We start from the raw sequence: 20,253 nt of genomic DNA on the forward strand, positions 1-20,253 counted from the left end.
ATAAGAAGCTTCCTGTTTGATCATAGTTAAATTGCAAATATCAAGTGTGTGAACTATCAAAACATTCTCACCATATGTAGTATGCTGTCAGAAGTCTCTGAATGACTCTTCTGCGATCCACAATTTACATTTGGGACTCAAATACCAAAGGAAAAATCTCTTATTGGCTAATCTAAATGTTTAGAATGGCTTTCAGAATCATATCTTTATGGGGTTTGATGTGAATGCAATATAAAATTCTAACAGAAGTTGGAGCCTGTCCTTTTGTTACAGCCTGTCATTTTGTTACAGCCTGTCATTTTGGGGTTTTTTTGGGATGAAAATGAACATCTCTCTCCACATCGTATTCATTTTTATGCTGCAGCTGAGTATGAAATTCAGTTTCTTGATCACATAACACCTCAATATTTGGCAAACACAAACTATTTAGATCAAAGGAATGGACAGTGAAAAACTGATCATCAGTTTCTGGAATCCTTTGTGACTCAGAGTAACATCTGTGGGAATTCCTAGCATGAAGAGTTCATTTATGCTCCTTCTGCCCCATATATTTAGGTATACAATGGAAAACAATAATGTAACAAATAGCAATATGCAGTTGCTTTTTGCATGGATGGGCATAGGGGAGTGGATCATGTGGCAAGATAATTCAGCAACTGTCTTTGGATTAATTCTTTGGGTTGATGTTACAGTAACTGGAAACACCTTTGTCTTGGTTTGCATTTATCCTGTTTGACTTCTGAGGTTGACAGGAAATATATCTGCTCTCAGCAGGCACAGTGCCTCTTCCTATCTTGTTGCTTCATACTGCAGTAAAACATGAGGCACAATTCTACCTTTTGCCTGTAACATGTGCACTTAACTGGGAGATACCTTGCTCAGAGTTAAGTGCTAAACATTCCTGGAGAATTTACACGAGAGTTAACTTCTTAGAACTAGATCTATTTTCATATGTATTTTCAAAGTAATGCAAAAAAACTCCTCGGTCAGCTACTCATCTTTTAAATATGGCTCTGCTACTTTGAACTGGCCTTCTTGCATGTATTATTTACAACAGCTTCTATTTCTGTCTGCTGTGCAAAGGAAACAAAATAATTTAATTACAAACTCACAGCTGCTTTCACATTGATCATAAGAAAGTGGCTTTGTCAAGATCTCTGATCTTTATTTAAAACATAAATGCATATTCAACTTTAACAAACTGAAATTACACATGAAATCTATCTCTTGAGCAAACTGTCTTTAAAACATTTTAATGGAGAGAGACTGACAAAGCAAATATTGCTGCAGCTTCTCTGTATTGAAACTCAGGCTAACAGTAAAGAAAGGAAGAAATTTTTTATTAGAAGGTATTAGGAAATAAAATACACATAATTTACTCTCCAAAAAACCCCCACACCTTTAAGTATGAATAATAATGACTAAATATTTTTTCTGATATTATGATAAACTTAATCAAAATGAATCAATGATAATACCTTGTTCTTTTTACACACCTGTGGTGGCCCGCTCAGCAGCAGTCTCCTTGGGTGAAAGGTGTCCATTCTGCCCTCATTTCTGTTGTTGTAGTCCATGTGGATTGGCTTGGGAACCGTCCACTGGCGGTAGTACAGGGACTGCTCCGTGCACGTCATCATCTTGCTCATAAGGGGACGAAAAGAACTTGCCCACATAACAGAATGGTAAGGCAAGAGGGAAGAGGATTTGGGAAGTCCGCTGCTGTCTGTAGAAGTAATAATGTCATAAACCAGTTTGGGCAGGAAAACTATGGGAGGCTGTTTTGATGCTTTGGTCATGGAGCATTGAGACGTCTGTAGGATGAAGGAGTTATGAGTAGGTGCAGAGGAGGAAGAAGAGGAGGAGAAAGGTGGGGAGGATGATGAGGTGATGGAGACTTGGGTACTTTTTATGTTTTGTTTCATATCCAGCTGTTCAGTTACTGGTGGCAAGTGTTTGCTGATTGTTGTTTGTGCCCCCTTGTCTACTTTCTGCTTCTGCCTTTCATAGTTATTTGTAGTTTCTTCAGTGCTGTTACTTAGGGCTTGGGGAGGAGATGACTCAGTGCAGAATGCTGTAATTAAAAGAAAATTTGCATTTTAACACAGTGCAAATATCTCTGCTAGTCAATGCCACAGTTAAACAAAACACAACAAATAATCCTCTTGATACATTGTCCAGCAAACATTACTCCTCTTCTTGTTTTGACCTTCCTCGTACAGGAAGCCATAATGGGACTAGTTTGTAGTATTTGTTTCAATGCAGAACGTGGCTTTTAAAGTCCTGAAGTGCATAGGAAAGATGTCAGTGATTGCTCTGTCCTCTATTTCCCTCATACACTTCTTGCTGAAGGTGCTCACCAGATACTTTAATCAAATACAAAATTACTAAAACCGTTGTTTAAATGCATTGAAGGAAATAAGTACTTCCAGGCTATTACCCCACCACACTACAGAAATGTCTACTCAGACTGATATCTAAAAACAGTGCTTGAGTCAGCTCTGTTCTGACACTCATGTCTGGGTCATTGCAGCACTTAGGCTGATCTGATAAAACCTGGCAGCCCTCAAGCACCTGGTGCTACATAATGCATTAGTGCACTGACAGAGCTTTGGGTCAGCTCAGAGAACATACTGAACTCATGAATGTTGGCTGGGAATATGCGATGTAGATACACCTTGCAGATAACTGTGGGTTTTCTGAAAGCTATATATTTTTACACATGTAGTTTAAGTTTAACACATGTTAAATGGTTCTGAGCATCTTTAATGCTTAGTGAAAGAGGGCATGCAAATATGTCACAGTCTTTAAAGTAGGCAGAGAACTGCTTGTGGAATCAGTCTACACAAGGTACTAGAAATATGTGCCTAAGGCTGAACATACATTAAACCAGATTTCCTCTAATGGTGAAAACAACCATGCTGGTTCTCAAAAAACCTCCACATTCTGAACAAACAAAAGTCAGTAGTTTCTCCCAATTTCAAGAAATGCTATCCTCTGTCTATTAATCTAAAGTAGTCGGTAATAGCCATTAGCAACAAACACAAAAGTGTCACCAGCACTGTGAATGGCCACAAGTAACACCAGTGTGACATCCCTCAAAATATCAGTATCCAGGGGCACAGAAAAAAGTGAAATAAAAATATTTCTTTAACCACAGATGTACTGAGGGGACAGAGCCATGGGTAGACCACATGGAAGCACCTAGTTTGAGCACCCCATGACATGTTAATTTTTCAAGCAAGAAAAGATCCTATCTTCTATATTTCTGAAGTCTAATCCCTATATTTTCTAGTCATCTTAAGTGATCCCATTAAAATAGGCTTGATCAAAACCTTAGTGATTTATGCTTTTTATTATTTATCAAATAAGCTAAGGTCTCTCTTATGTCCTAAACTTAAATTAACAGAGATGATCTTATGGTCTTACTGGAAGCTTTTGAAGAGAGAGATGAAGATGCAGAGTCATGGGAACGTGATCTTTCTCTTTTCATAGGACTTCTCTTTTCGGAAGTAGAACCTGTTTCATGAATGATAGTAAGGGAAAACAAAATCAAAATATAATTTAGGTAATCCTCTAGGTCACAGCTATATCGTCAAAGTAAGGAAAAGTACAGAAGGGTTTGTGTGGGGTTTGTTCTCATCCTGACACTGTTTCCAGTATGGAGAGTATCTGTTCCCACCACAGAATATCGGATCAGCCTATGGTCTAATTTACCTGTGCTGAGCTGCAATAGCTTCACAAACATCACTGCTGCAACCAGGAGCTGGTAATATCTAGGCCTGTCTCAACCATGATTTCTCTTCCAACCCATGTCTTACATTCCCCACTAATCCAATGTCAGGGAAAGCAGCAGGCAACAAGCTCTATTTTGTCAGTATGTTTTGAAATTACCTCCTACCCCACACAGCTTTATGGCCAGATTACATCTCAGCTTTCAGTGATGAAAATCCTCAGGTGGATGGCCATCATTCACTTGAGTTCCTAGCTGAGGCTCCTAAGTTAAAATGCTTGTTTCTGTACAGTATTAATGTGATAAACTGAGACATAAGCACTGCCATCAGCAAACTTAGACTGTAAGCCTATCTCACATGTTGAGTTGGACTCTGGATGATCACACCATACTTCATGGACTAGGAGAGCAGCTTTAGACATCACAGGAGCCCATTTGACTCAGATCACATACAATCCCAGCATACTTCAACTAAATGGACAGAACTGCTCATTGCAAGGAGTATCCATCACATCTGAAGCAGGCATCTCTTCAACACAGTTTGAGTATGACCCCAGGCATTTCATTCCTCTATGAAGAGTCCATATTGGATTAAAGAAAGTATTTTTGTTCAGCTTGTTCTGCTGTTATTTTCAGTAAGAACTTCCTAGGTGAACTTGGAAGGTAATTGGGTTTCTTCCTCCTCATAGTGTAGAAAAGGAAATGAAGGCAAGTTGTTCGAGATTTAAATACTTTACAGGGATAAAAATCCTTTGTTTTCCATAGGCACAATAGATAGTAAAGAAAAGTGCAAAGAACTAATAAATAACTGATAATGTCCATCAATTATAACTCAAAAAACCCACAGAAAGTAATTGTTCCTGAGTAAATAATTTTTGGTTTTTACACATTTGATTGTTCTCAATTGGTTTCTTAAGAAATTATGAATTCACCAACTCTACACTGTTAATTTGAATTCATGGACATTTTCAAGGAGAACTCAAAAGTTTCTATATTGAGATATATTTTCTATTCATACTATTTAACACCTTACAAGCTGGGGACTACTCAGCTGTATCCTTGAAAGGAATTTTTATCACTGACATCATTGTAAGCATAGGTTCAGTAGCACCAGGAACAGTTTAGTTGGAGCTGCCACTGAGGGTAGGGATGCAGTCACTGCTGCTGCTTCTCAGACAGCAAACCTCACCCTTCTCTGCTGGGGAGGGAGAGTGCAGAGGGTCCTCTGAACAGTGAGTGTCACCTGAACAGTGAGTGTCACCTGGTGCTCCTACTCCACACAAAGCTCCACTTTGTGGCTATCAGAACACACAGGGCAAAGGAGGAACACAGGAGGGAGCCAGAAAACAGAGAGAGATAACAGATACAGCAGTAGAACTGCAAGAAGTTAAAATGCATCAGCAGCAGAAGGGTGAGGAAACAGAGGTTCAATGAGATGAAACAAAACTAAGGAGCAGAGCTCACCTAGTAAGACTAAAATGAGAAAACCTCACCCATACATTGCTGCTTTTGCTAATCATTTTCACTCATTTTACAGCTTCTTTTATTACCAGTAATAAAAAAATACCTTCTGTTGCTATTTCTTCATCTTCATTGTCAGTACTGCTTAGTTTCTCTGGGTCACTTTCTAACACATCATTCACAACTGGTTTCTCTGTGTGAATTTCTGAGCTCACAAAGTATGCTGCCAAACCAAGTTCTTGCTCCAGGCTTGTCCGTACCAAAGAAGATGAATTTATTAACCGTAGGTCACAGTATCTCAGTGATCTGGAGAGAAACAGGAGGAGCTACTATGAAAACTCACTGTACTCTACTGCCTTATCTCTTTCAGAAACACAGCCAAAGGGGAATTTTTTCACAATTTGCTTCAATGAGGGATGAGATAGAGCACAATATTTTGTGCTTAATAAGTTTACCACTGTGGTGCATACACTTTTCTTTCTCTCAACCCAATCACACAACTTAATTTACTGCACTGCACATTAGCATCAGCATAAGAAAAAGAATAATCATTTGGATTCTAAACCTAACACACACAGAATAGGATTCAGTTGAACATACAAAAGCATTTAGTGCCCCAGGGCATCCTGTCTCTCTTTCACCTGCCGTTCCAGAAGGCACCCCACACCTCTAGGGGCACACATACAACCATCATCAGCAGATTTCTCAGCTACCCTAAAGAAACCTAAGCAGTTATACTTTTTTTTTAACATACCCATTCTCTCCTCTAAACTGGGATAACTTTTATAATATTTTTGAAGCTATGTATGTCTTTGTATAAACAGAAGTTTACTATCAATAATATGGAGTTTGCATTCATGATATAAAAACTGCCCCAAAAATGGCAAAGAAACACCTTGAAATCTGTTCTCCTTTCACAAAAGTAATCACACAGTTAATCTTTAGCTATTTGATAAGCAATGGATAAAACACTGCCACTGAGAAAAGAGTAGATCTTCTTACCGTGGCAAAGACTCCCCTTGTGGATCCATCCCACTAAAAATCAATATGCAAGGCAAACCTTCCAATTCCAAATAGGTCTGTGGCCTCCAATCTACATCCTCAATTTTCTGCCAGATCTGTACAAGGTAGAGAAATCCTGTTGGACATATCTATATGTTGGACTTATCAGTAACTATATAATAAGTTTATATATATATATATATTTGAGATATATCTTCATCAAATAAAAAGACAGAAAGACATTCTTTATCATCCATTATAATAATCCACTTGTACAGTGGAAGAGAAGCCACACTGCAGAGCCCAATTCCAAACAGATAGCTCTCACAGTTTCTATTGCATTACAGACAGCAGTCTGCCTGCTGTTAGTCTGAGCACATTGGGACAGTATGTTCCAGCCTGCATAGATAGCACTGAGACCAGGGCATATGGCAAATATGGCACAATGGAGAGTAAAGCTGAGCAGGAATTTTGGGGGAGAGAAGAGAACACAGAGGCTTCTTGAGGCAGACAATATATGGATGTCTGAGTCCAAGGAAGAAACTAAGCTAGAAATGAAACTTTTTCACCTTAGAGGAACAGGAGAAAGCTGGAAGTGTTCAACACACACCACTGTCCCTATTAACAACCTCCTGGAGTCTCCCACTCTCCCCTAAAGCTATCAGTTTTCCTGGTATCTTTATGAGAAATCTGACAAGCCCATATATTGTTTGACTGCTCAGCCTCAGGCTGTATTGCTTTACTCACCAGTCAGTCCTTTCTGCTGTGAGACTGATCTACAGATAAGGAGCATCTATGGTATGATCAATAGTACAACAACTCGCCTCTGACATCTGCTCATGTTCCCCTCTATACATGTCAGAGAACATCATCAGGATGTGACTCAGAACTAATTCTGATTTTTCAAAGTGATGCCTAATTAATAGCAGAATGAGGTCAGCATTAGGCTCTGGATCTCAAATGACTTCATCTAATGTATTGGATCAAACAGAGTAAACAGTATAACATATATAGATATTACAACATTCTAGAGGAAATACATTTTTGCTTTGGTGATCAGAAGATGGTAATTTTATGAAGAGCAAAGGACACTTTTTTAAACAGATTACCCATGATTCTGGACTTAAAGGATATAAATTAATCCATAAACCAAAACATGATTCAGAAAGCATAAAACCCCAAACTATGAACACCAGGGTGATCTAGGATCCATAACTACAATCACTGATCAAGCAAATCGATCTTCCTGTCCCCTGCTGGTGACAAGAATAATTTAACTATCAACTAGTCACTGATTAAAATCTTTTTGCACTGTGAGGTTTTTGTGAGAAAATTCAGCGGAAACTGAACATTTTATTTGGCTTTTTAATGTATTTCTCATAGTCCCTTTAGGTAAAAGCATTTCAGCTGTTTCTAAGGGTTGCTACTGGAGGTCAAGTGCTAACCATATTAGTTAATACTTCACTGAGCATTAGCCACAGGCAGGACAGGAAAGTTGTCACAGACAGTATGTGTAAAAGATAAAAGTCATGCTCCTCATTGCAGTTTTTGGTTTTACTTTTAGGACTCCACACTTCAGCCCATGGCTATAACTGTCACCAGTAAAATCTCTCCACCTACCCATCTAAGGAAGCTTCCCAGCACATGCCATTCTGCAATTTACCTTCAATTGCTCCACAAAGTGCTTCCCAATGGTGATTCCAGAATTAGGATTTCCCAGGATTATTTCAAAGTTATCTTCAAGGGCTAGTCTTTCCCTTACATTATACAGACGTTCATACGCCACTGCAGCCAGAGGGACACATGGAATTCTCAACACTACCATGAGGCCGTGGCCACTAGGACATTGCCTTGAAGAATTTATTAGATTTTGGGTGATTTCCAGAGTTTCAACTGAGGTGTAATTCTTCATCTGAGAAAGACCACACACTGCCATCATAGCTGCAGAGTAGTGTTGGATGAGGACAAAAGTCCTTATCACTGCACTGTGTAATCTGGGGAACCTGAAATAAATGGTGAATTAAAGAGTATTAAAGGGTGATGTGAAAAAGCTATTTTTTACAAAATATAGTAAACTCAGGATTTTCTCCTGTAACAAATCCTTTGTATCTACTTTACAACAAAATCTCATCAATTGCAGTTGTACAGTATTTGCAAGGCATCATTTCACAATCACAACTGATGTTGTCCCTCCATTTCTCTTCATAAAGGTTTACTAAGCAAGTAGTCCAGTAAAGTTACATCACTTTAGTTTATCCATACCTTACTGCTGTTACAAAATTTATCACACAATATTATCACACAATAGGCACTCACTAATATCATCAAACAAAATGACATTTTCTAATCAATAAGAATAGTATTTTTCATTGTGTGTCATTCTTAAGGGGCAGAGAGAGATTGGGTGTTTCTCTTGTTTTCTTACTGAAGCCCAGAACCAATTTACTCTTGTGTTCAAGAGGACTGAATATGTAGGCAGCAACCAATGAACACTCCAACCTCCCAAGGCCAGCTACACCCTGTCTCAATCCCCAGTTTATGGAAAGGTGATCCATGGATATCCAATAGCTTTCTGTGTTCTGATTTTCACAGAAACGAAACCCAGATGCACAGTAAAAAGAGTGCTTGCTATGGCTTGCTCAGAAAAGTGACTATGGCTTGCTGTGAAGATTTTATTTCTGATTTATGTGTACCTGCCACAGTGATATATCTGACTTCTCTTTGTGTTCCAAGTGCAGTATACTCAAAATCAAAATCAGCCAGGGTCAGCAAGTGATAATACTGGACAAAAGTAATAACACATTTAAAATTATGTGATGATACAATGGTAGATTATTATAATATAGAGGAGTTACAGGTCAAAACAAGAACACATTGTAAATTGGACTAAGCAGTGTGCATGCTCATAGCAAGAGACAACCTCCAGTGATGACACTGCAGGCCCAGTATATACCAAATACATATGAGAAAATAACAACAGGTGAAATGCCTTGCATATGTAAATGATGTGTAAGACAGTGAGAAGCGAAATAAATAAATAAATAAATAAAATGGTCTTCTAGCTAATAACTCAAGGCCCTAAAAATGACTTCCTAAGTTTCCCATGTTAAGCAAAGGAGGGCCCCATACCTCTTTCCCAAAGCCATGACCATTGCTTCAAAAGAGCTGTCGTACCGAAGCAGTGGAATGCTATGTCCAGAGAGGGTGGACTCAATGAACTCTGACAGTCCAAAGTATTTCTTGTTTTCGTGGTATAAATCTACACCCTAGAGCAAGTGAAGCAATAAAAATAAAAGGACAAAGTCTATCATACTTAATTTACCAGGGATTAACCATTGGTATCTGGATATACTTACATTCTCTAATAAACATGCATCTACTCAGACATATTAAAAAAAGAAGAGAAAGAAACAGAATTAGTTATTTTGAGAGAATGAAAATTTGACCCAATTTTTCCTCATTTCTTTCTCTCTCCCCACATATCCATACACACAGCTATATAGACTAAATATGCACATATATGAAGAAAATCCATGCATGTACATACATTTATGCAGTAATGCACTAGAGAGAGAACTGAAGATAATTTCCATTTATGTAGCTCAAAAATATTTAGCAGAGCTACTAAGGTTTATGGAAAACATAAAAGGAATAAAGAAAAAGAAAGATAGAAAGGATAAGAAAAGGAAAAATTAACTTGCCACAGACTGAACAGGATGTCATGCAAACTTCACTCTTGTTTACAAAAATCATGGGGACTTCACTGTTTTATTAAGTACATAAATGGAAAATAACTCATGAAAAGCTCAGAAAAGCACCTGAAAGCATCCATCTTACATTGCTGTATGAAGAAGGCCAGTGGATCTCATTGTAAGGGCTGATATGAGTGTGCTGTGTCTGCAGCGCGTAGGGGAAGGAAGTCACATGGAGGGTCACAATATTTGGTGCCTCTTTCACCTCCCTGCAGTTCAACAGTCTATCAACAAGTCCTGTCGACAGCTCTGTTTGAGGATAAAGACTATGCATAGCACTGCAAAAAAAGAAACCCAAAACTCTCCAAAGTGATCAGCAAAAGGGAATATTTGTGTCTGTGTAATAGCTTAAACCTGGATGTGAAATCAAAGTTAAAGGAATTTAGGACTCTTCTTTTACCCTGAAACTGTTGCAGAGAAGAAAATGTAAATTATTTCACTGCAAGTAAAAATTTTGGTGAGTCTGATAAGCTCTCTAACTAGCAAATTACCAATCCCTTGCAGCTACCAGAATATAAGAGATAAAGTAGGAAAGGAAGCTAACGTGGAAGTTACCAATAGACACATAGTCCTGTAGTAACTTTGGTCAGATTGTTGGTGCTGCCCTTAACAAAAGATAATTCTAACCTACAAAATCAAGATAGAAAAGTACAGATGATAAGTCAGTATGATAGAAAAAGAGAAAAAATGAATAGTTATTCTTAGAGCAAATCACAGTATCACGGAATACTGACAGTGAATTCCTTGCTCCTGTGCAAAATTTCAGTCCAAATTAATGCTATTGAATTTTTGGCATTTACCTGCCTATGTATCTTTATTAGACAGAAAACCCAGTTGAGCAGCAACATAGGTACTTCCCTACCACTCAAGGATTAAATGAATAAATGCCTCAAAGGCTAGGACAGCTGTAAAAGTCCATGTAAGTTCCTAAGACAGGGGAGCTGAACAGGAAACCCTCAGATGCAGTTTCATTGAAAGTCATCATTGTTAACCAGTGTAAAAGACAAGACCTCACTGCATTCACAAGCAAGATTCCAGTGTTTGGTTTCAGAAACACTACCACGATCCCAAAGTTGGAATATGTTGGTGTTTCTGGAGTTCAGAATGGTTTCCAACCTCCCCAAGAGCCTCAGAACCAGACAGCAAAAGCAGCCCCACTTCTCAGCAGGCAGGTTGTTGAGAATCTATGGAAACAGAGCTCTGTGAGGGAAGAGGGAAGCAATGAGTTACGTGAGTGAGCTGATGGGAAACTTGGTAAACGCTGGACAGGAACCACTCTCTCTCCCTCAGAACTCTACCTGGCATCACTAAGAATCCACAGAAGCTTTCCATTCTTACAAATCACTGATTTTGGATAGAAAAGAACTGCAAAACTTCCAGTAAGTTAAAAAAATAGGCAGCAATGTTGGCTCACTAGCTTTCTACTCACTGGGTTGAGGTTTCGCAAATTTTACAGCCCAGAGGACAGTAACAGAGGATGAGGAGCTCTGTGTACTTTCACAGGAAGCTTTCCCCTGAACAAAGGACAAACAGCCAAAAAAACAATAGCTGTGGCTGAAAGTAGATAAGAATGGGGAGCAAAAAAAGCTGAAATATTCCACTGAGGCACAATATAATAAGCAGGGTAAGAATAAATCACAAAGGACCTTTAAAACATGTTTATTCAATGCATGGGGAAGCAGAATTAGCAGAAAGATGCAAAGATGAAGGAAGGGATAAATCTGAAAACTAATTTTGAGAGATAATGCAGATAATAATAATTTCTCTAAAAACAAGTTATAGTTTTCTTACCTCATTAGATCCCAGTGTGCATGATCATGGATTAGGACAAACAGTGTGTGTGGATTCTGCATAGAGTTTTGCAAAAAGATTTTGAATTTAATTTGGGCTTCTGCATCTAGTTTCATAACATACTGTTCCACTCTCTGCTTCGTAAGGTGTTCCTTCTCTAATCCAAGTTCTAATAATATACCTAAAAGAACAGAACAAGTGTCAGTATTTCTGGATATGACTACATCTAAGAATGTTGTGTAAATCTAAAATAAAGCTAACTAATGAGCACCTGAGTGCCAGAGATGAAACAAAGTCTGTTGGTAAGTCACTTCGGAGGGTGGAACACAAATCAAGAAATCAATTTTCTCGAAGGAACCCAAATCAAGATTTTGAGTGCTGGAGTCAGCAATTGAGCAAATATGAGACAGCAATTTCTGAGCCACTGCTAGCTGGAATGGACGGATTTGATGTCGTTCAATCTCATAACCTGAAAAAAGGCAAAATTCTGTTTAGATATATGCCCAAAGGCTAATCTAATGTAAAATGTTAAGAGTCTGGCAAAGAATAACTGATCTACTCTTTAAAGTATTTTGTTTATTTACAGGAGTTCATTTATAAAAATCCATAGGGAACATGCAAAGAAATCTTTCTGCATTTGGACTTACTGGTCCTGTAATTGTCTGAGACCTGAAAGTGAATTTGAACAATAGTATTCTGCTACCAGAGCTTCAAACACTGTAACACCCAGTGGAATGAAGCAGAACATCCATCAGTGTTCATCTAAATATTCCAAGACATGAGTTGCAGTTTGCCTCAGGACCTTTGCTTTCTGGGCTCTGCCCAGAGGGATCTCACTGTGTGCCCAGAACTTGTCCAGTGCCCTACTCTGTTACCTCTCTAGAACATCCTCCTTACTCACTTGTACACACAGCTGTTCCAGCTCCATTCACTGCTGTTGGTTTATTCACTGAAGCAGAAAGTGATGAAGAGATGTGCCCTTGGTTTTCTTGATAAAATTTTTCCAGCAAAAGATCAATGTCACCCTCTGTCAAATGGAAGGGATAGTGGAATAAACATCCATGTTAATAAGAGCTGCGTTTCATATTGATTTTGTTTTGTAGATCTTAAAAACTTTATGTATTTGCTAGCTATCCTGCCCTTGGCTTATTGGCTGTTTTATACAGGAACACTCTTGTTTTTTTCTATTGCATCTCTTTTCACAGAGTATCATTAGTAAAATGAAAACCAGACCAGAGAATGACAAACCCTCTCTGCAGACCAGCTAGGACATTTATGGAATGTGGTAGAAAACTAACCTTAAGGCCTCGATGCAAACCAGCAACAACAATGACATGACTGGCTTAGTTTGTGTTCAGACCACGGATCCATACTGTTCATTAACAAGGATTACAAGGAAGTTGAGAAACATCTGATAAACATTTTTAAAACTCTTAACGTTTTTGAGAGACAGAAAGAAAAATAATTTCTAATACAGCCAAAAGAAAAACGTGAGTCAAGGCTGAAGCAAGCAAGGTATATTTTATTGAAGTATAGAATATCTGCAAACATACCCATTTCTAGAGAGCAGGGGCCTTACTTAGAGATGAAAGCTATGCAGAGAGTACAATATGCCTGACCCAGGCATTAGTATTTTCTCAGCAGTTGAAAAGATGTTTGAGCATGTCTGCAGTGAGCTCAGAAAGGCAGGGCCTGTCCTGTGCAGAGCAGTCCAGTGAATATGCGTGGCAACTATTTTTAGGATGCTCATTTACTTGTTCTGCTACACAAAAGCTAAACAATAACAACTAAACAATAATGTTGCTAAACAATAGCAACTGCAGAGATCTCTGTGACTCTCTGTGACTCTCTATGGTTTCCTGATTTTGAGAACCATACTTTGAAGATACTAAGATAAACAGTAGATAACTACAAGATGATTTAAGGAAAATGAGATTCCCTTAAGTGACCACTCAAAATATCATGACACATTCAGAAGGGTTCTTGTGATCTATTTACCAACATGATGTGAATGGCAAAGAAGACTGTGACATCCCATTAATCCTGACAAACATGCTGCATTTGCCCTAGTTGTGATTTAACCTTCCACACAGCTTGATCTATCCCCAGATAATCTTGCCTGTTGTAATTCTCAGTACACTCACTTTAAAAATGATCCAGTCTCTGCAATTTTCCTCTCTGTCCCAGGCATCACAATCAGGTTTAAAGTATGGTATGTTGAAGGGGAAAATCCCACCTTTCATAAAATAGCTCTGATCTATTCTGCTCTAAATGCTTAGGGCAAAAGAATTTATACATTCATATGCATATGGACTTATGTAATGTAAGGATGGATTTGCATAGCTAAGAATAATATGCTCAGCTGTTTGCTGGCCTATTTTTATGAAACCAATGGATTTTAGATACTGACGCTTTTAGGAGGAATTTTAATTCAACTGTACTTTCGTAACTTTGTCCTGCATTTTTCATGTATTTCTAATAGTGTCTTCCTTCTGGTAAGGAAATGAGCACAGGTGTTTTCCCAGACTTAGAAGTTTCAGGGATTTGGAAACACAACTCTTTACAATCTGTTAGGTACCTGGGCAGAGTGTGCTAAAGAAGGACCCCAGAGTTTCCACCTTCCCTGTGACCAGCTGATAGTTAACTTCTTTTTGGTAGTCTGAAGGACTGAGCATGCTCTCAGACAGGACTCTTGCCTGATACTTTCCTAAAAGACAAAAAAAAAAAAAAGGAATTTTGAAAACTCTTCAAACTAGTTAAGAATGTTCTTCTAAGTCATAATAAAAATACTCTAAAACTAAATAAATACCATGCATACAAAAATGACAGAGATGAGTCTTTTGTGTCTCCAACACATATATGCACCAGATACATGTAAAATAGATTCATGTTTTACAATTCTATGTATTTCATTCCCAGTTTGGAAAGTATTTGTTGATACAGGATATCAAAAGACTGTATAATATTGAAATGAATTGCCATTTATCTTACAATCACAATGAATCTTTGAATGGCCGTTCAGATAATTTGTTTAATCATGAACAGGCTGTTGAAGGGAATGATATTGAAAGATCATCTTTTAGAAGCTAAGGAAAGGTTCCCTGCAGTAATATCCCAGTTGCACAGAGCAGAAGAGCTTAGTGCACTGTGTATGCTGTAACTCACTATTTCTTGTTTGCAGCCTTGTTGGCTGAGATGCTTTGGTGAGAAAATGGGCAACACAGGCAGAAGGTGGCTGAGGAGAGACCCAACTGTGCAGGGTCAGCTTGGCTTCATCAAAGCCCATTACTGGCTGGCCAAAGCTCTGCTTTGTGAGGCAACTCACTGGAACTCCAACCAAAGCCCTCACAGCACTGAACTGCTCTGGTTTGTGAGGAAATACATCCTTGGGATATTACCTGTTATCACAATGCAGGAGTCAATGGCTCGGTTCCTACTGGCACATATGATCACCACATAGTTTGTCTTTGTTAACTTTCCTTCCATGAGGAGCTTAAACATTTCAGAAAGCCCTTCTGCCAGGGAGTAGCTGCACTCAATGATATGGACACTGTCATTGCAGGAGCTGGCTGCCAGCCCTGCCAGCCAGGGCAGCTGGGCTGAGGTCACCGGGGTGATGGGGCTGGGCAGCTGGGGGAAGGGCTGGGGAACAGCCTGCTGGTACTGACGGATTTCACACAGGTGGGACTCCCGCCACGAGCGCATGAATATCTGCTCCAAATCCTCAATCAAAGGGACCTGGTCTGCCGCTAAAAAAAAAAAAAAGAGGAAAAGATTATGAAAGAATTAAACAAAACTGTTGAGTTAAAAACTATTTTTAAAACCATGCTTCAGATTTCTACATGCATGACTCTGTTGCCTTTAGTAGATGAAAAGCAAATTTTTCATTTTGAAGTGCCTTTGTGATACTCAGAGAAAGCTGCCCTAATTTGAACCTGAGTACCAGTTATTAGAAATATTTAAGAGGTTGAGTGCTGCCTGTCTCAGCATACTTCTAAACCACAGATTGTCTGCAAGAACAGTGAATTACAGCTCTTTTCCTTTAATTTTCATTGCTGAGGTCCCAGATGCAGAAAATAAACTTTGTATGTTTATAACTCAATCTGTCTGGCCTTCAGAACATAGTCTTCATTTTGTTCCATAACTATGAATGAAATATCATATTATCAGTTGAATATCATATTATCAAAGACTCATATTTAGCACTGTCCTGCCCTAATATTCCCCTTCTCATTTGCCTGCATGTAATACATTCAAGGTAGTCTATCTGGATGTAGAACAATCTTACCTAGTTGAACAAGGTAGTAGACAGTCAGTAACAGCTGCATTTCCTCAGAAATAGGCTGTATTGTGGATGCACCATATTGTTCATATGCTCTAGATAAAGACTGTGAATTTCTGTAACAGGTGTACAGCAAAGGACTCACTATCACATCATTAATGTTCCCACAGAGATATGGGAAGTTTCCATGTCCTACAAAATAAATGTATGTACACATCACATTAATTTTGTCATTTTTCACTTCAAATGGATAGTGTTTAGGAGTGGGATATATCTTTAAATCTCTTGCAAAAAATAGAGGCCTTGTTGCGGGTTTGGAGGGTTTACCTTTAAAAATAACTGGTTTTGCTTTACAGATTTTCAGCAAGTTGTCAGGAACTGAGACTGGTTCTCCTGAGCCCACCATTGGAGAGGAGGCTGGTCCCACCAAAGCAGAATGTGGTAAAGATGACAGGCTTCCTCCATCTGAGATTTTAGACATATTGTTACTGGAGTTAGGTCTGGTAATGATTTCCTCAAAGATAAGTTATTCAGCATCATCTCATACCCACATTTGCTATCAGGATTAACTGTTTTTTGTGGCTCCATCAAACAGCTCATGACCTGTTACTACAACCCACACTGTTATGCTCAGTGTTTTGGAGGACTAATTATGTCACTGCAAGACTGGACAACACATATGCATCTAAAGATTTTGAAATGTTTATAAATAAACAGTTCCAGGTAGGAATGCATAAATAGAGAGACCTATGTGATATTGTGTAGTTGTGATTACATGTGTAGTTATGATTTGTGAGTTCTATGTGATATATTTAGTTTCACTCATTCTAAACATTGCTATAAGAAGAAAAAAACAAGATTCAATGTTTGCTCAGGCATAACTTCTTTAGAATAATTTTAATATAAAAAATAGCACATTAAAAGAAAACATTTTGGGGAAACTGGGTTTATTTCACTGCATGTCACTCTTGTCTGTATCTAGACTATAAAATCCAAGTGCCACAAATATTATGACAAATAATTGAAACAATGAACAGCACTGCTGTCATGGTCCTGAGTTATTGTACTAATTTTAACATTCCAAATGCATTTTGGTATCTAAAAATGGACTCAGGTATCTGTTGGGATTTGTTAATGACTCAGTGACTGGAACCTAAGAAGAGTTAGGCTCAGAGCCTCAAAATCAATGGAAATAAAGCATCTAGGTGAGCACAGAGAAATCTCTCATGTGAATCTGCATATGTCTTTAAAATAATGCCTCTTTCCCCCCATTATTTTCTGAATAACAAGACAAAATCATTACTTGGGATATAGCTTACCATTTTTAATTCTGTTTGAAGCCTGTGGATTGAGCTGCAAGTTCCAAGTTTCAGTGGATGATGGAGATTCTGGTGACCAACCTTTATGGCGCTTTTTTGGAGGCCCTGAATTTGTTAACGTGCCTAAATGTGTCAGAGAAATAGTAGAATAAAATGTATACAGGTTTGTGCATGGTAATTCAATATGTTTTGATAAACTGAATGTATTCAATGAGTATGGTAGTAGAAAAGGTCAAGTCTATGAATATAATAATTTTGTGTGGTGTATTTTACTTTGTTGTGTCCTGCTTAAATTTCTTGGAAATTTCTGGTACAAGAACTCCTAATTATCCAGATTTTCCTTATCTTATACCAATGCTTTCTCTCTATTAAGAAAAATACAGTGTGAGTACAGTAAGAGACATACTAAGAATCCACAAAAGTACTAATATTTTGAAGTCAAGACTGTGGGAATTTTGCTCCTTTTATTTCTGAACACATGACACAGCGTTACATATAACTTACTGAAAGATAATATTCCCAATGGTTTCAGAGTAATAGTAATAAACATCTGAGTTCTTTTCAACAATTTCCCCATTTACAGGATTTTTGTCACTTCTTGCTGATTCCATCTTTGGTTTTTTGTTATTCCATATCAACTCCTATCAAATTACTTCTACACCTTCCTCCTACTGATGAATACCTTAATTTTTTTTTTTTCCTGTGGAAGCCATTTTCTCACAGTTTCTCTAGGAGATCCTGATGACTAACTTCTTTAATTTTCTTTCATCATTTTCTTGGGTCTCCTTGTGCACTCCTGCAAACTCCCAGAATGATGAGCCTCCACTAACATCAAGTATTTTCAATTATTGTGAGTCAATGGTCCTCCAGGAATTGCTCAGAAACTCACAGGACTGAGCTATTTCTGCTTCTGGACGTGACTACACTGAGGTCACAACACCGCTTCACCCTGCCAAGGCTGTACCTCCTGGCAGAACAGTTAGTTCCACATAAAATGCGAGGCAACATAATAATTTAATATAAAAAGTGTGGGTTTAATTTTGAAAAATTTATTAAAATAAAGATAAACCCGAGCCCTTCAGATCTAGAAGAAGATGGTTCTCTTGCAGACCCTCAGACAGAGATTTCCAGTGACTTTGTCCCTGACACTTTAGCCACGCGAGGGCAGCCTTTGGCCATTTTGCAGCTCATGCCTTCACTTGGTTTCCTGGCATTGCCTGGGACAAAGTCACAAGATACTTAGAGCAATACAAAGGATTTTTTATTTGACAGTGCTGTGCTCTTTCGTGCAGATATGTTGATATGTGAAATAAATCCTTCTGAAATTAATTAGCAATAATGTGCTGCTGCATGGGAAAAGGAGATTAAGAGCCCGAATGGTCAGAGAAGGAGAATTTGTCTGTGATGCCAGCAGGGAAACTTGGGAAGACTTATCCTAAAACAGAGCTATAGTTTGTTTCTAGCCATAGTGAAAACTAATTTTCTTCCTTATACAAGCCAGTGACGCAGTTTGTACAGAAAACAATCAACAAAAATCCTAATAATAATGCTATAGTGAGGACAATTTATTGAATTTGGAGCTGGTTGACAAAGTCTAGCTCTCCATCCCAAGGTGAACCACAACAGTTCAATAGGAACCGCAATAGGAATCATCCTATGAGTGATTTCTTATAAAAATTTCTTAATTCCCTTCATAAAATCTGTTGGTGAAATCGATGCAAACTGACACATTCCTTAGGAACCTGGATTCAGAATCTGGTCTGTGTCTCTAATAAATTAATGAACTGTAAATATGAGGAAAACATCCAGATAATATTATGAACTGCAACAAAACTGTGGCTGAAAACATCTAAAGAATTTTTTTTCCCCTGGAAATTAATACAGAAAACAGTATTGTGGTCAGAAAGGACTTGGAAGGGAATGGTAATTTCTATTCATGCAGGAAATTACAATCATGATATAATTTGTTCAATGCTTCTGTTATATACATAGAGTTTAGGGTTATTAAACAACAAATCCATACAAATACCTAACACTGAAGGTCTTGTCAGAGCAGACAGGTTATTTTTCATCAACTGTTGCTTAGGTGATTCCTTGCCATTATAAACTGCTGAGCTGAATGCAGCTGTTGAAGGGATGTGATCTACGGCTGCAGCTGACAAGGAAAAAAACCCAAAGTGTTCACATTAAACATTTCTAGGTCAAGATCCTCAGTTGATACAACAAACCAATCATTTGATCATTTACTTTAATAGAGCCATTGGGATCTGCCCAAGAGTGAATACAATGCTGAATGAAACAATCCACTTCTGACCTCCTACTCCCAATAAAGTGCCTGGGCAAAATCTAATTCTTCAATTAAATGCATATGTCAGAAGCTGTAGCTTCTTTGCATGACCCTGGCTCTTACATAAAGTTTGCTCAAGAACCAGGCAAAAGAGACATGTTTTGAATTTACTAAGCCTCTATCCCAATCCTTCTCTAAGATTTTTGAACTATGCTGTATTCAAAAAAAAAAAAAAAAAAAAAAAAAGAAAAAGAAAAAAAAAAGGGAGGCATTCTCAAGCCTAATGTGTTTGTAATTAATGTAGCATTTTTGTAACATCTGAGGAAATAAAAAGGCAATCTGTTATCAGAAAGAGATTGGTGATTTCTTTTGAAAGGACACCAGTATTCCAGATCATAACCATTTAACAGACTTCTATCTCACACAGAGAATATATAGACTATAACCACTACAGATGTTCTTCAGCTCAGGTCCCCTCCCCTGTGTAAAAACCCAGGAAAAACCTGTAATAATCACAAGACACTAAAGAGCTGTTTTCATTATAAGAAGCTCAGAGAGATCACTCTAGCCTCTGTCATCCATCACCTTTCATTTATGTCAAGTTAATGGAAAAGCAAAGGTCGCAAAAA

General features: G+C 38.1%; 1 protein-coding gene across 6 annotated transcripts in view; it reads right to left on the reverse strand.

The window, feature by feature from the left end:
• Positions 1–20,253, reverse strand: part of GREB1 (growth regulating estrogen receptor binding 1) — an 87,841-nt gene that overhangs the window by 22,036 nt on the left and 45,552 nt on the right. For all 6 annotated transcript variants that reach the window (XM_030946336.1, XM_030946333.1, XM_030946332.1 and 3 more), the window contains exons 7-22: positions 19,367–19,492; positions 17,338–17,460; positions 16,346–16,483; positions 16,025–16,210; positions 15,135–15,485; positions 14,315–14,443; positions 12,638–12,763; positions 12,008–12,205; positions 11,737–11,917; positions 10,031–10,223; positions 9,323–9,459; positions 7,857–8,196; positions 6,194–6,309; positions 5,298–5,497; positions 3,427–3,516; positions 1,497–2,071 (exon numbers count right to left, since the gene is read on the reverse strand). In XM_030946336.1, coding sequence (XP_030802196.1) covers positions 1,497–2,071; positions 3,427–3,516; positions 5,298–5,497; positions 6,194–6,309; positions 7,857–8,196; positions 9,323–9,459; positions 10,031–10,223; positions 11,737–11,917; positions 12,008–12,205; positions 12,638–12,763; positions 14,315–14,443; positions 15,135–15,485; positions 16,025–16,210; positions 16,346–16,483; positions 17,338–17,460; positions 19,367–19,492 — 3,209 coding nt within the window. The remainder of the gene's footprint in view (positions 1–1,496; positions 2,072–3,426; positions 3,517–5,297; positions 5,498–6,193; positions 6,310–7,856; positions 8,197–9,322; positions 9,460–10,030; positions 10,224–11,736; positions 11,918–12,007; positions 12,206–12,637; positions 12,764–14,314; positions 14,444–15,134; positions 15,486–16,024; positions 16,211–16,345; positions 16,484–17,337; positions 17,461–19,366; positions 19,493–20,253) is intronic.

Source organism: Camarhynchus parvulus, chromosome 3 (assembly GCF_901933205.1).
Source record: "Camarhynchus parvulus chromosome 3, STF_HiC, whole genome shotgun sequence".
In the NCBI taxonomy this organism is placed as follows: Eukaryota; Metazoa; Chordata; class Aves; order Passeriformes; family Thraupidae; genus Camarhynchus; species Camarhynchus parvulus.